This window comes from Sturnira hondurensis, unplaced genomic scaffold, assembly GCF_014824575.4.
Source record: "Sturnira hondurensis isolate 20B ecotype Veracruz unplaced genomic scaffold, ASM1482457v3 Scaffold0000880, whole genome shotgun sequence".
In the NCBI taxonomy this organism is placed as follows: Eukaryota; Metazoa; Chordata; class Mammalia; order Chiroptera; family Phyllostomidae; genus Sturnira; species Sturnira hondurensis.
This window is the reverse complement of record NW_028073511.1, coordinates 3,841,262-3,854,565: the sequence shown is the minus strand read 5'-3', so window position 1 is coordinate 3,854,565 and position 13,304 is coordinate 3,841,262. Positions and strand designations below refer to the sequence as shown.

The 13,304-nt window shown below is 41.0% G+C and overlaps 1 protein-coding gene across 3 annotated transcripts in view; it reads right to left on the bottom strand.

Annotated features, from left to right (window-relative positions):
• The window catches only part of BICRAL (BICRA like chromatin remodeling complex associated protein), an 83,655-nt gene that overhangs the window by 41,931 nt on the left and 28,420 nt on the right, over window positions 1–13,304 (bottom strand). For 2 of the 3 annotated variants that reach the window (XM_037052884.1, XM_037052883.1), the window contains exons 3-5: window positions 1,794–1,839; window positions 1,330–1,378; window positions 1,173–1,241 (exon numbers count right to left, since the gene is read on the bottom strand). In XM_037052884.1, coding sequence (XP_036908779.1) covers window positions 1,173–1,241; window positions 1,330–1,378; window positions 1,794–1,834 — 159 coding nt within the window. In that variant the 5' untranslated portion in view covers window positions 1,835–1,839. Of the gene's footprint in view, window positions 1–1,172; window positions 1,242–1,329; window positions 1,379–1,793; window positions 1,840–2,660; window positions 3,232–13,304 lie in introns of those variants that run through there. The other variant, XM_037052892.1, reaches the window with a different exon arrangement.

Here is a 13,304-nt window from a genome sequence, read left to right as displayed (position 1 = left end):
AATTCCCAGTCAGGGTACATGCCTGGGTTGCAGGTCAGGCCCCTCCCCAGTAGGGGGTGTGCAAGAGGCAACTATACACTGATGTTTCTCTCTTCCTCCCTCCCTTCCCCTCGCTCTAAAAAATAAATAAATAAATAAAGTGAATACAGTGTGAATGTACTTACCACTACAGAACTGTACAATTAAATAAGATGGAAAATTTTATGACATATCTAACACAATCAAAACATTTTTTTTAAAAGGTGAAGAAAAAAAAAGGTAGACAGTTCAAGAATGAGTGGTCTAAAACCAAACAATGAGTGGTCCAATGTGCAAACTGTGGATATTCTCAGCCCTAGGCTAATAAGATGTTGGAGGCTAGATGATGGGAAGAACTACATTGAAAAGACAAGACTGGCTCTTTCTACCCTCAATCAATCAATCCATAGTTGAAAGGGGACTAATGTGGTCCCCATTAGCTGGACACCATCTTAGGACTTGAAGAACATAGGCTTAAACATAGTAATTTGGATACAGCCTCTAGGCAGGAATCCCCTATTCTCCAGGTCAGGTTTCTTGTCTAGATGCTCCAGGAACTTAAGAATATGGGCTCTAGAACCCGGGGGCCTGGGTTAGAACCCTTGCTCTGCCAGTCCTGGCTGCATAATTTGGGGAGTACTAACCTCTCTGTGCTTTGGTTTCCTCATCTATAACATAATGACAGTAACAGAAGCTACTTCATGGAGTTATTGTGAAGATTAAGGAAGTTAATTATGTTAACCCGTCAGTGCCACAAACATACTATACTAAATGCTTAGTAAGTTTCAGTTATTATTTTTTTCTTGTTTAAGACGAAAATGTTTAGCAAGTAACTACAATTAAGAATAATTTATTTAAAGCTATGTAAACAAGGTGCAAAACATTATAATACTACTTTCTTAGATTATAACATTTGAGTCAGTTTTTAAAAAGTTGAGAGCTTAGGAAGATGGCAAAATAAATCTCATATACCTTGTCTTGACTAAGTTAAAAGTAGAAGGTACTAATATAATTCAATAGATTTTCCTTTGGTGTCAATTACAAAAGACAATGTAATAATTCTCACCATGATACAAAGGCAAATAAAGCCTCAATTCACAAGGCATGAACGAGACAGAAACACTTGGTCACTGCATTCGGTTTCTAATACTCACACTAGAGTTGGCGAAAATTGAATTTGAATTGGCTGCAGAATATCCTGCATTAGTCAAGTCATCATTGCTCTGCAAAGGTATAAATTCAACAGAGTGATTACTTTAACTGTACAGAAGAAACAAAATTTGTATCTGTGATGTTCTAAGAATTACTTACAGATTTATTACTAGGTCCATGTAGAAAATAGTTCAATGCTTGTGGGTCTCTAGAAAACAATAAAAGGGGGAAAGCAACAATAAATATGTTACCTATATTTAAGATTATTTTTTCTACGGTAAAAGAAAATGACAAATTAGCCTGAGTAAATTATCTCCCTATTTTAAAACAATTTTATTAGTGTTTTTTTTGTTTTACTTTTTATTTATTTTTTGATGTTTCTCTATTTCCTATTATCTCTCATTTCTGCCTACTGGGACTTGTTAGAAAATAAATTTAATAAAGGATAAATAAAGCATTACCTAATTATGACCCCTATCATATTCAAGACTATTTGTTAATCCACACTACGATGATTAATATTTATTTAAAAAACCCATCTGGTTTTAATAGGCTTATTAGGTAGCTTTAGTAGAGCAAACCGCACACATTCGATGTGCCCTGAGTTTGAACAAGAGTCTTACCCAATAAGATCAAGGAGACACGAGTCGTCATCATCATCCATGACAACTATAAGAAAAGGAATAAAAAAATACTGTTTTAGCAAAGTAGATTAAAGCCAGTAGCATCCATGAAACATACAAATATACTATATATTTTCCCATATCAATAACTGTACTTCATTTGAGTTTTTCCTCTAATTATTTATTACTAAGGGGGCTTTATTTTTTTGATCATTCGAGAGATTAAGTGTTCAATCTAAATAGTTTTAATTGCATTCAAGTCCTTAACTTACAAGTCAGAAAGGAATCTGGACAAATCAAGGAGAGTTGGCAGCAACCCCTCACACCAGATCCCCCAGAGGGGCGGTAAACCACGAACGGTAACTTCCTCAAAATGTGTCATGAACAAGGGGAGAAAAAATATTTGTTTTAGAGAGAAATCTCATGGATACAGAGGTCTTTAAATTTTGTGACTGGATGTTTCCCAACATGGTGAGCAATCTAGATTTCTTGCCATATTTTAGCCATCTTTAGGAAAACAGAAAAGCCAGCTCTTCTGACTTTTTGAGACAAGACGCACCATAGTCCCAGGCAGCACTGCTACGGGCTTCGCCCCGAAGGCCCAGGTTCCTCCCGTGGCAGCCATGCTGCCAACTGTTTGATTCTAAACAATCTACACCCCAACACTAGAATGTCTAAAGTAGAAAGCCTCAGCCCACATCCACCCCAGCACTGGGCTCAGAGCCCTCGCCCTCCCCGGCCACCAGCATCGTCTGCTCAGCCAGCACAATCACTGGGTTCTGGCTCAAAGGAGAGCAACCGACGAATTCCAGGAGCAGTTCTCCCCTCTCCTTCCTCCCCAGAGATCCCCAGATCCTTTAAACTTACACTAGTGATCCGACACATGGCAACACTGCTTCACGCCCATTTGGAGCCATGCGTGGAATAGTTTACAGCACGGAATGCCAGGGCCAAGGGTTCTGCAGCAGTTGGAAAGGGCGGTGTGTGTGAACGGCAGTTGGAAGAAGGAATGAAATCCTGAAGAGATGCCAAGAGGGACACGCCCGAAGAAGGCAGAAGGGATCATTTCGACTAAATGTTTTTTCTCTGTTAAAGCTGCCATCTCCTCTCCGCTCCCCGTAAGTTGCTTATGCTATCAGTCACAAGGCCAAACAAACATAAAACTGACTCCTGCCACATGGAAGGAAACTTGCTTTCCTCTGGAAGGGTCTGGAAGGGGTAAGTATCCCCTGATGTGGGACCTTCCCATTGGTGGGTGAATTCGTTTAGTTGCCGAACGATCCGGGTGATTACAATCCATTTGAGGGACACTTCAGGGGAGAGGAGAGAAGATGTGTGAGACAGGAGCAAGAAAAGAGTGGCAAAGTTATCAAAAGGTAATGTCCACGGCTCACACTGTGAAACCGGCAGCGGGCACAGAGAAATTTGCTGTTAGGACCAAGGTGTGGGGCTCCTTGATGGTGTGCTGGCATGGCTGCGCTGCTACAACACCCCTTCTGAGGAGTGATAATGGGCCAGGAAAGAAGAAGAGGAAAATTGTCATTAAATAGATGTGCAGAAATCCGTGTGAAAGACTGCCCTTGAACCTGCTATTGGACGTGGTAGAACTGCATTAGCTGTCGGTAATAATTGTACCATGCACCTGTCTCCCAGACATCACAATCACGTGGACTAAATCACACAGTTATGGTGTATAAAGTGGACATTATTTCTTTACTTCAACATGACCGTTTATTTAGAATTTCACTATATTCTTTGTAAATTTATTTTTTAAGTGTTTAAGTCTCTGGAACAAACTAATCAATACAAATGTAAGTGAAAAGTAACCTGAAGAGAAAAACCGCCAAGCCCCACGACACTTTCACAGCTATCCTAGCTTCCCTCGCTACTTGACCCTCGGTTCCTAGTTCCGCTAGAAAACGAGACTCTGGGGCTAACAAACGAACTGAGAACGGAGGTCAGCACAGGCACTCCGCCCAGCTGTCACTGCCACTGGGACTTTTGACACACTGGGACTTTGCTACCCCAAAGATCAAAGTGACAAGCTACCAGAGGAGCCCGAATTAAAAAAAAACAATTTTACAACAGTGAATGAGATTAAAAGCCATTGTGCACCTTCCCCAACCCAACCACGCGGGCTGCTCCAACACTGGGTTTGACAGGACGCCTGGAGACACCCACCCCTAGGCAGTGGCATCGGTCCTACCAGACAGACCTACCCCACTAGCCCCCCTTGGGTAGAACTCTGAGAGCCTTTATAGTCTAGGGTGCCCTGAGAATTCTGCTTTTTAAAGGGCCACACTCATTTCAGACTCCAACAGTTTCAGATGAAAAGAACTGACCCCTACCCCTCTATCACCTGCTCTACATAGTGACAAAACCCAGTCATAATATAGCTTAATCCCGCAGCTCCTTTCCCCAGGGAAGGCCTACCAAAGCACATTTACCTGAGCGAAGCTGTACAGTTTGAGCATGACTCTAAGGAGGGAAGACCATCTGAGAGTCAGGAACTGACTCCAAAGTGAAGAGCTCAGTTTTCTTTGAAAAGGTTCTCCCTTTACTTCCGGACTCTTGTTAAGGTTCTTCTCTCATTAAAGTAACAACCCTGGAATCACCAGAGGGGCCTCTGACAACAGGTGAGTTGCATAAGTCCCCCTCTAAAGGGAAATCCCTAGATCAGTGCTTAAAAGCTGCTTCTTGGCCCAACACACTCAAGCAAGACACATTGCCCCCAGGAACAGCAGCTTGCCACAGGAGAACCTGTCACGGTGAAAAGGGGCTGGAGCTCTTACAGAATCCCGGTAGGCAGGCACCCCAAGAGTTCAGAAATCACTGCCCCACAGAGCTGACTACCACTCTGAAATTAAAGCTCCTTTCTAAAACTGTTCCAGAGACAACACACACTGAGTAATACCTTTAGTCAAGAGAACACAGTGTATCCACTGATCCATTTGGTCCTTCCTGAGAGACAGAGAGACAGAGAAAGACAGAGACAGAGAGACAGAGAGAGACTGAGAGCAGAGAGAGACAGAGAGAGAGAGACAGAGACAGACATACAGAGAGAGGGAGAGAGAGTGCACTCACTAAATCAGGGGGAAAATGTTAGCCATATAAAGAATGTTAGCCATATAAAGAACTTACACAAAAATAAGTTCCAGATGAATCTAAGAGTTAAATGGGGTTGGAGTGGGGGAGGAGGACCTTTAAGTACTAGACCAACACATAGAAGAAGCTGTTTTTTATAATCTTGGAGTGGGGGAAGTCTGTCATAAGACAAAGAAGTCATAAAAGATAGATCAATTTGATGACATAAAATTTTAAAATTCTGTACAATAAAAAATATAAAGCCAAAGACTAAAACACCTAAAAACTTAAGTGGGAATTACACTTCCAACTCATATGGCAAAAAGGGCTCTTCTCTCTGGTATATAAAGAATGATTATAAATAAGAACAAAAGAAAGAAGCTACCCTGCAGAAAATCAAAGGGTATGAATAATTCATAAAAAGACAGCCCCCACATTTATAAAAATAATCAACTTCACTTAGAAGTTTTTAGAAATCCCTGTTATCCATGGTTTCACTTTTTGTGGTTTCAGCTATCCAAAATCAACCTCAGTTTGAAAATATTAAATGGAAAATTCCAGAAATAAACAATTCGTAACTTTGAAATCGCATGTTGTTCTGAGCAGTATGATGAAATCTTGCCGTCCTGCTGTGTCCCACCAGGGACATGAGTCATCGTTTGTCCAGCAGCTCCGTGCTGCACATGCTCCCGCCATCCGTGTCACTGAGCAGCCTGTCGGTTACGGGATTGGCTGTCACAGTGTGGCAGTGCACGTCACCCTTATCTCACTTGATAATGGCCCCAGAGCACAGAGCCGCGATGCTGGCAATTTGGATGTGCCGAAGAGAAGCCATAAAGTGTATATAAGTATAGGAAAAACAGTATATACAGGGCTCGGTACTGTCACAGTTTCAGGTGTGGGGGGTGGGGTTTGGAATGTACCCCCTGAGGATAAGGGGGACTCCTGTAAATTAAAATTATGATGAGATACTATTTCCTGTCAGCAAAGATAAAGTTTGGTTAAGAACTATGCTGGTCAGGGAGTGGAAAAACCAGAATTTTTATACCTTGGCGGTGGAGAGTGTAAACTCATTACTCCAGAGACAGCAATTGAGCAATATCTTTCAAAATGTTAAGTGCAAAAATCATCTCACCTGGCAAATATATTTCTGGGTATGTGTCCTGCTCACACTCTTGCACATGTGGGGATGACATGTGCATAAGAATATCCAGTGCAGCATTATTGGTTTTAGCAAGACTGTGAAAGCCTAGATTTCATGGATATGGAGTTTCTTTTTGGGGTGATGAACATATTCTAGACTTAAACCACTAAATTGTACACTTTAAAAGGGTAAGTGTTATGGAATATAAATTATATCTGAATTTAAAATATTTTTTCTTATGATTTTATTATTTTATTTAGAGAATATGTGTATTAACACTGGGGACAGTGAAACAGGAAGGGCCCAGCAGAGGCGGTAACAGGAGAGCCCAGACTGGGCTGCCTTAGCTCCCCGGGAAGTCAGACAAAGGGGGCCCTGGAGGCAGGTTTGTGGGGTTGGCTCAGGATAAGCCGCTGCCGCCCACTGCTCCCTTGGCTGTAAGTCTCTGGGGTCCTGCAGGGTTCAGGAGATGCACACCCAAGGAGAAAGGAGCAGCCATACTCCTGGGGGGACAGCACACTGAAGTATTTTTTAAAATGGTAGATTTCCAGAATGAGACTTGTTAAGCAAATTATGGTTCGCCTACACAGTGGAATACTACACAGCCATTAAAAGTAAAAAGACAGCCCTGGTCAGCGTGGCTCAATTGGTTGAGCATCATCCTACAAACCAAAAGGTTGCTGGTTCGATTCCCAATCAGGGCACATGCCTGGCTTTCGAGTTTGGTCCCTGGTCGGGACCTGTGCAAGAGGCAAATGATTGATGCTTCTCTCTCACTTGGATGATTCCCTCCTTTCTTTCTCCCTCCCTCCTCCTCTTTCTAGAATCAATTTTTTGAAAAAGTAATGAGGCAGCTTCATACAAACTAACTTGCAAAGATACATGGTGAATGGGAAAAGAAAGGGACAGAACACTGTGCACACTGTCCTCCCAAGTACTGCATGTGGACAACATATACATGTGCTTACAAAGGGTCAGACCCCATGTGCAGCACAAATAGCAAGTAACACTAGCAACTTCTGAGAGGGAAACTGGGTGGCTGAGAATGGAGGAAGGTGTATACTCTCACTTATATGACCTTCTGTATCTTCTGAATGCTGTGCCACATGCATGTAAGGCCTATTTTAAAAAATAAATACAATTAATAAAACGAAAAGGAAAGAGGGGAGACCCCTGAAACACAAGAACCTTGAGTCAGGTTCACCCTAGGTAAGCATCAAATACAGTGGACCCTTATAGGGTGCCAACCTGCCCTCCAGCGGTCAAAAATCTGCAGGTAACTTTCAATCCCCTAAAAACTTAACTATAGTCATCTCTTAGTATATCCATTGGCGGTTGGTTCCAGGACCCCCCAGGGATACCAAAACCCCAGGGTGCACAAGCCTCTTACATAAAATGACATAAAATAAAACATACAGTCAAACCTTTGCATTCATGGATATTGTTTTGATCCATGCTTGGCTGAATTTGTGAAACCCAGGAATACAAAGGGCCGACTGTGTATTTACTGAAAAAAAATCCACGTGTAAGTGGGTCTGTGCACTTCAACACATGTTGTTCAAGGGTCAACTGAACTCAGAAAACTTAAGAAATCTAGTGGCCTCAAGAATAACTTACAAGAGCCATCTTGAAAGAACTGTCTTAAGGACAGTTTGATTTTCATTAAGATCACATATTTCAAAGACCTCCATGGCAGATATGATGAAAGATAACAAGCTATTACATTTTTTTCACACAGGGGTAAATAATCTGAGTTCTCATATCCAGAAACATTGGTTTCAAGAAAAAATATTCCAGGAAAGCTAGCTAAACAAATCAGTTCCACCTACATTGGAAGTTAGTAGCAGTATAATAACACTTTCAAAGCCATAATGGGATTCAATGGGATTCAGGCACTTCACAAACTAGACTTCAATATGTGACTGCTGTAACAAATGCGTTTGTTCTCTGTCTTACATGCTTCTTTCCTCTTTTTCTTCTGCCAAAAACAAAACCTAGGGAAAATGATGATTCATAAGCTAAAACTTTAAAAGACAACCAAGAACCAATAGGCTATCGACATAGGAAAAATGACTGACATTTGCTTTATTTGTATTAATTTAGTATAGCACCAGTACATGCCAAAATTTCCCAATCATTTACAAACAGATTTACATCTAAAATATGCTAAAGTTATGCCAGATGGGTACTAAATGCATCGGGGTGATCATTTCATGAGTTGTACAAATGACACATCACCACGTTGTACACCTGAAACTAATGGAGTGTTGTGTGTCAACTGTAATGGGGGAAAAAGATGGTGCGGTTAACAGAGGGACCACTGAGAAACTCTTCTGAAGCAGTCACAAAATATGGAATGGTTTCAGTCTCCAGAAACGTGTCCTCTGGGTTACTGAAGGTATAATAATCTATTATCATTTTTATTTGTATTTACATATTTACCATTTCCAGTGCTGTTCATTCCTTTGAGTAAATCCAGATGTTCATCTGCTATCATTTTCCTACTTCTGAAAGACTTCCTTTAATATATTTGTACTACAGATGTACTGGTGGTGAGTTCTTTCTGCTTTTGTACACTTTAAAGTGTTTATTTTGCCTTCATTTTTGAAACGTATTTTCCTTGGGTTACACTGAATTTTTTTTGTTTCAGTTTTTAAGCCACTGCTACACTGTTTCTGGCTTGCATTATTTCCAAAGAGAAGTGTGCTGTCACTCTTATTTTGTGTCCTGTTGTGCATAACAGGTCTCTCTCCCCTCCCCAATGCTGTGAAGTTTTCTCCTTATCTCAGCGTTAAACACTTTGATTATGATAGGACATGGCAAAATTTTCTTCATGCTTCTTGTGCTTGGGGTTCATTAAACTGCTAGAATTTGTAACATGACAGTTTTCCTCCCATTTAGAACAAATTCAGCCAGTGTTTCATATATTTTGCGTCCCTACCTCTTCTTTGAGGACCCCAAGTATATGTATATAATTGGGCTGTTTGAATGTGTCCCATGACCCATGATACTCCCCACCCCCCAATCCTCTAATTTCTCTGGCTTTCATTTAGCACAGTTTCTGTTGCTGTGTGTTCAAGCGCACTCATCTTTTCTTCTGCGGTATCTAATTTGCTGTTAATCCCATCCAATATATTTTTATTTTCAAACATCATAGTTTTCGTCTCTGGAAGTTGGGTCTTTTTATTCCCTATCTTTCCTATCTTTAATTTATTAAAGCTTTCCTCTACCTCCTTCAACTTACACAAAATAGTGATAACATTTTAATGTCCTTCTCTACTAATTCTATCATTTGTCTCCTTTCTGGGTCTGTTTCTATTGATTGATTTTCTCCTCTTCATTATGGGTGTTATTTTCCTGCTTCTCTGCATGCCTGGTCATTTTTTATTGGATGACAGACATTGTTAATTTTACATTACTGAGCACTGGATATTTTTGTATACCTATAGATATTTTCAAACATTGTCTTGGACACAATTAAGTTATTTGTAAACAGTTTGATTCTCTTGAGGCTTGCTTTTAAACTCTGTCAATCTCTAGCCTATGTCTAATTTGCCCTATACCAAGGCAATACCCTTCTGAGTACTTCACATGAAGTCCCATGAATTACAGGATTTTTACATTCTTGCAGGTGGAAACACAAACTCTCCGCGGCCCTGTGCGAGCTTCAGGTTTTGTTTTCTCTAATACTTTGGTACTTTCCCATGACTTGGGTTGCCTCCCGCACCCCCGGCCCCGCACACATGCACTGATCAGCTGTTATCAGCTTAAGACTTGAGGGAGACACTGCGAATCTCTAGGGTTTTCTCTCTGTACAGCTCTCTCCTCTCTTCAGTGGGTGGAAAGAGTATTCATTATTCACTTAATAAACATTTAGCACGTATAATGTGCCAGATACTGTGTTAAGGGCTGGGAATATCAATGAATATGACATAAAATGTAATAATAAATGTAAACACCCTTAACAATTTGGTAGAACTTTAAAAGATTTTATTTATTTATAGAGAGAGGACAAGGGAGGGAGAAAGAGAGGCAGAGAAACATCACTCAGAAACATCGGTTGCCTCTCATACGTGCCCTAATCAGGGACCAAACCCACAACCTGGGCATGTGCCCTGACTGGGAATGGAACCAGCAGCCTTTCACTCTGTGGGATGATGCCCAACCAACTGAGCCACACAGGTCAGAGTTTTTTGTAGAACTTCAAAAGCAAGGCTGAAAAGTGAATTATTGGTTTAAGCAAACAACTTTTCAATGAATATTATGATCAAAAAGTTATACCAGCCCTGGCTGGTGTAGCTCAGTGGATTGAACACGGGCCTGCGAACCACACGATCGCGGTTCGATTCCCAGTCAGGGCACATGCCTGGGTTGCAGGCCAGTTCCCAGCAGGGGACACATGAGAGGCAACCATACATTGATATTTCTCTCCCTCTCGCCTTCCCTTCCTCTCTAAAGATATATAAATAAATATTTTTAAAAGTTATGCCATAAAATAGCTACTTACCCAGGGCAAGTAACGGTTAATGTCAATTAGGACATAAAATCTTCTCATTTACTCCTTTTAATACATTCTAATTGTTATGGGCTGATAAATTTTGTAATTGCAAAACTGTGTGAAACCTTCCGCCATGGTTCCTCATTTTAAGGAACTCACTCTCTTTTGGAAGAGAGACATGCAATGATTTGTTACAATGCAGTACGAGAAGTGCTTGAGTTTTGGGCAGGGGTCCACGAGCTACTTCAGGTGAAGTCAGGGGGCATTTTTATGAAATAATGACATTTCACTAGAAGAGAAATGACTGTATTTTCACAGTTGTACCCACTTGCAATAAAAAGGGGCTGTCAAACTCAACATGATGGGCTCTGAGTTTTTCAGTAATTATTCAACCAAGAGCTTCATCCATGTTGTCATCAACTAGAGGCTTTTAGCAGCAAGAAAGAGAAGGGAAGACTAAGAAACATTCTTAGGAGAAAACTTTAGGAATTAAAAAATTCTTCAAAGTCAGAACAGATGAGCATTCATGTCAGCAGTTTACACATTAGTTCAACTCATAAAAGGCAGAATTAAAAAGCCTTTACACTGCTTTAATCCCTACTTAGCATGAGGTGGGGGTAGAAATAGACCTAATAGCCCTGGCTGGTGTGGCTCAGTGGATTAAGCGCTGGCCTGCAAACCAAAGAGTTACCGGTTCGATACCCAGTCAGGGCACATGCCTGGGTTGTGGGCTGGGTCCCCAGTAGGGGTGGTGTGACAGGAACCACACACTGATGTTTCTCTCATTCTCTTTCTCCCTCCTTTCCCCTCTCCTTAAAAAAAAGAGAGAGGGAGAGAGAAATAAACTTAGTAAGTCACGCAGTCAAGCTGGATGAACAATGTGCTGTAACATGAGGCTATAACACGGGGGAGAAAAGTGACCCCCTCAGGGAATCAGGGAGGTCTAGCAAGGCTAGGGACACGTGGGGGGAACACTGACGCTGAAGGTCAAAGCACCTGTTTTGAGTACTGACATCGACTAATCTTGTGATTCCTGACGAGCTCCAATCTCCCACAGCTCATTCTCCTATTCCTAAATCAAGTTAGTAGTCAAATCAGTGACTTTTTTGAGCTTTGTTGCCTGGGGACCTAAGATTCTCCAACACATACAAGAGGTACTGTGAAGGCCTAAAAGCTGTTGGTGGAGGCACCCTGACGCTCTCACTTCTCCCCTTCAGCTGAGTGACTAAATTCTTATTTAACTGGGAGGGAAAAGTTTGAAAACTGTTTAATTTGTCCAACTCCCAGAATTCAGTGGTTTGCTGTGTGTTGTGAAGGAATGGTTATCAATGGTGGTCAGTCTGTAGACGAAACGAAGTACAAGGATCCATAAAATTCAAGTCATTCATGATTATTTTAGCAGCAAGAGAACACAATAATCCCCCTTTACCCATGTTTTTGCTTTCCAAGGTTTCAGTTACTCACAGTCAACCTCAGCCTGAAAATACTAAGTGGAAATTTTCAGAAATAAACAATGCACACGTTTGAAACGGTGGGCAGTTCTGAGCTGAGATGATGAAATCGCGTGCTGCGCCCTGCTCCGTCTTGGCCTTGACTGAGTCATTCCCCTGTCCGTGTACCCATGCTGTCTGTATATGCCACCCACCCATTAGCAGCGTCTCGGTTACCATCTGGTAACCGAGACGCTGCTAATATCACAGTGATATGCTCCTGGTATCACAGTGCTTGTGTTCAAGTCCCCCTATTTCACTTCATAATGGACCAAAGCACAAGATTAGTGATGCTGACAATTCAGATGTGCCAAAGATAAGGCCTAAAATATATGTACATATACGAAAAAACAGTGTATACAGGGTTCGGTGCCCGCCATGCTTCCAGGCAGCCACTTAGTGTTTGGAGCACATCCCCTCAGACAAGAGAAGACTACTGTAGTAATATACTATATGTATTATATATTATTATATATCTCTATATATTATTTGATTAATACATCAAACTTCTTTAAGATAAATTCCAACGCAGTATTAACAATCTCAAGTTTGTTGACTACAGCACCATACAGTTTCAATGTTTCTCAAAAAGGGGTCTGAAGAAATAAACTTAGGGGGTTTGAGTTCTTGAGTTTGAGAAACATTAATAGATTCTAAAATTGTCCAGCAATATACACACTGAAAAATTGAAGGGCTCATAAAAAATCTGCTTAACATGTTTGCAAAATCGTGAGACCCCTTAAGAATCTACGCTCAAAAGCAGGAATCTTATCACATTCATCTTCACACCCCCAGCATGGCACATAAACACGTGTAATAAATACTGAATAAATATCCAGGGTTTAAATATAGCGCAGCCGTATTGTATGCAAAGACTGCATTCCCAAAGCCCTTGCACAACTAAAAACTAACACAATTCTAGAGTAATCCCAACAACAGAAGTAATAATTTCCAAGATGCCCATTATCATTGAAATTTTCCAATTTCTGATGACTTATAAATAAATACATTACATTTTGTTAAAAAATTTTAGGTGTAATAATAAAATTGGGATTGCATTTTTAAAAAGGGACCCATATCTTTTAGAGATCCATACTGAAATAGGTGTAAATGAACTAACGCCTGGACTTTGCTTCAAAATAACATAGACTGGCCATTAAACACGTGGAACCCTGTCACCCTCATATCCTCCAGATTTGCGGTCGCCAAAAACCTGCGGCTACTGTGGGGTTTTCCCCCTGACCCCCTGAGGCTGGTCACTACTTCCCCCCATGTGATAGTACACATGTGGGCAC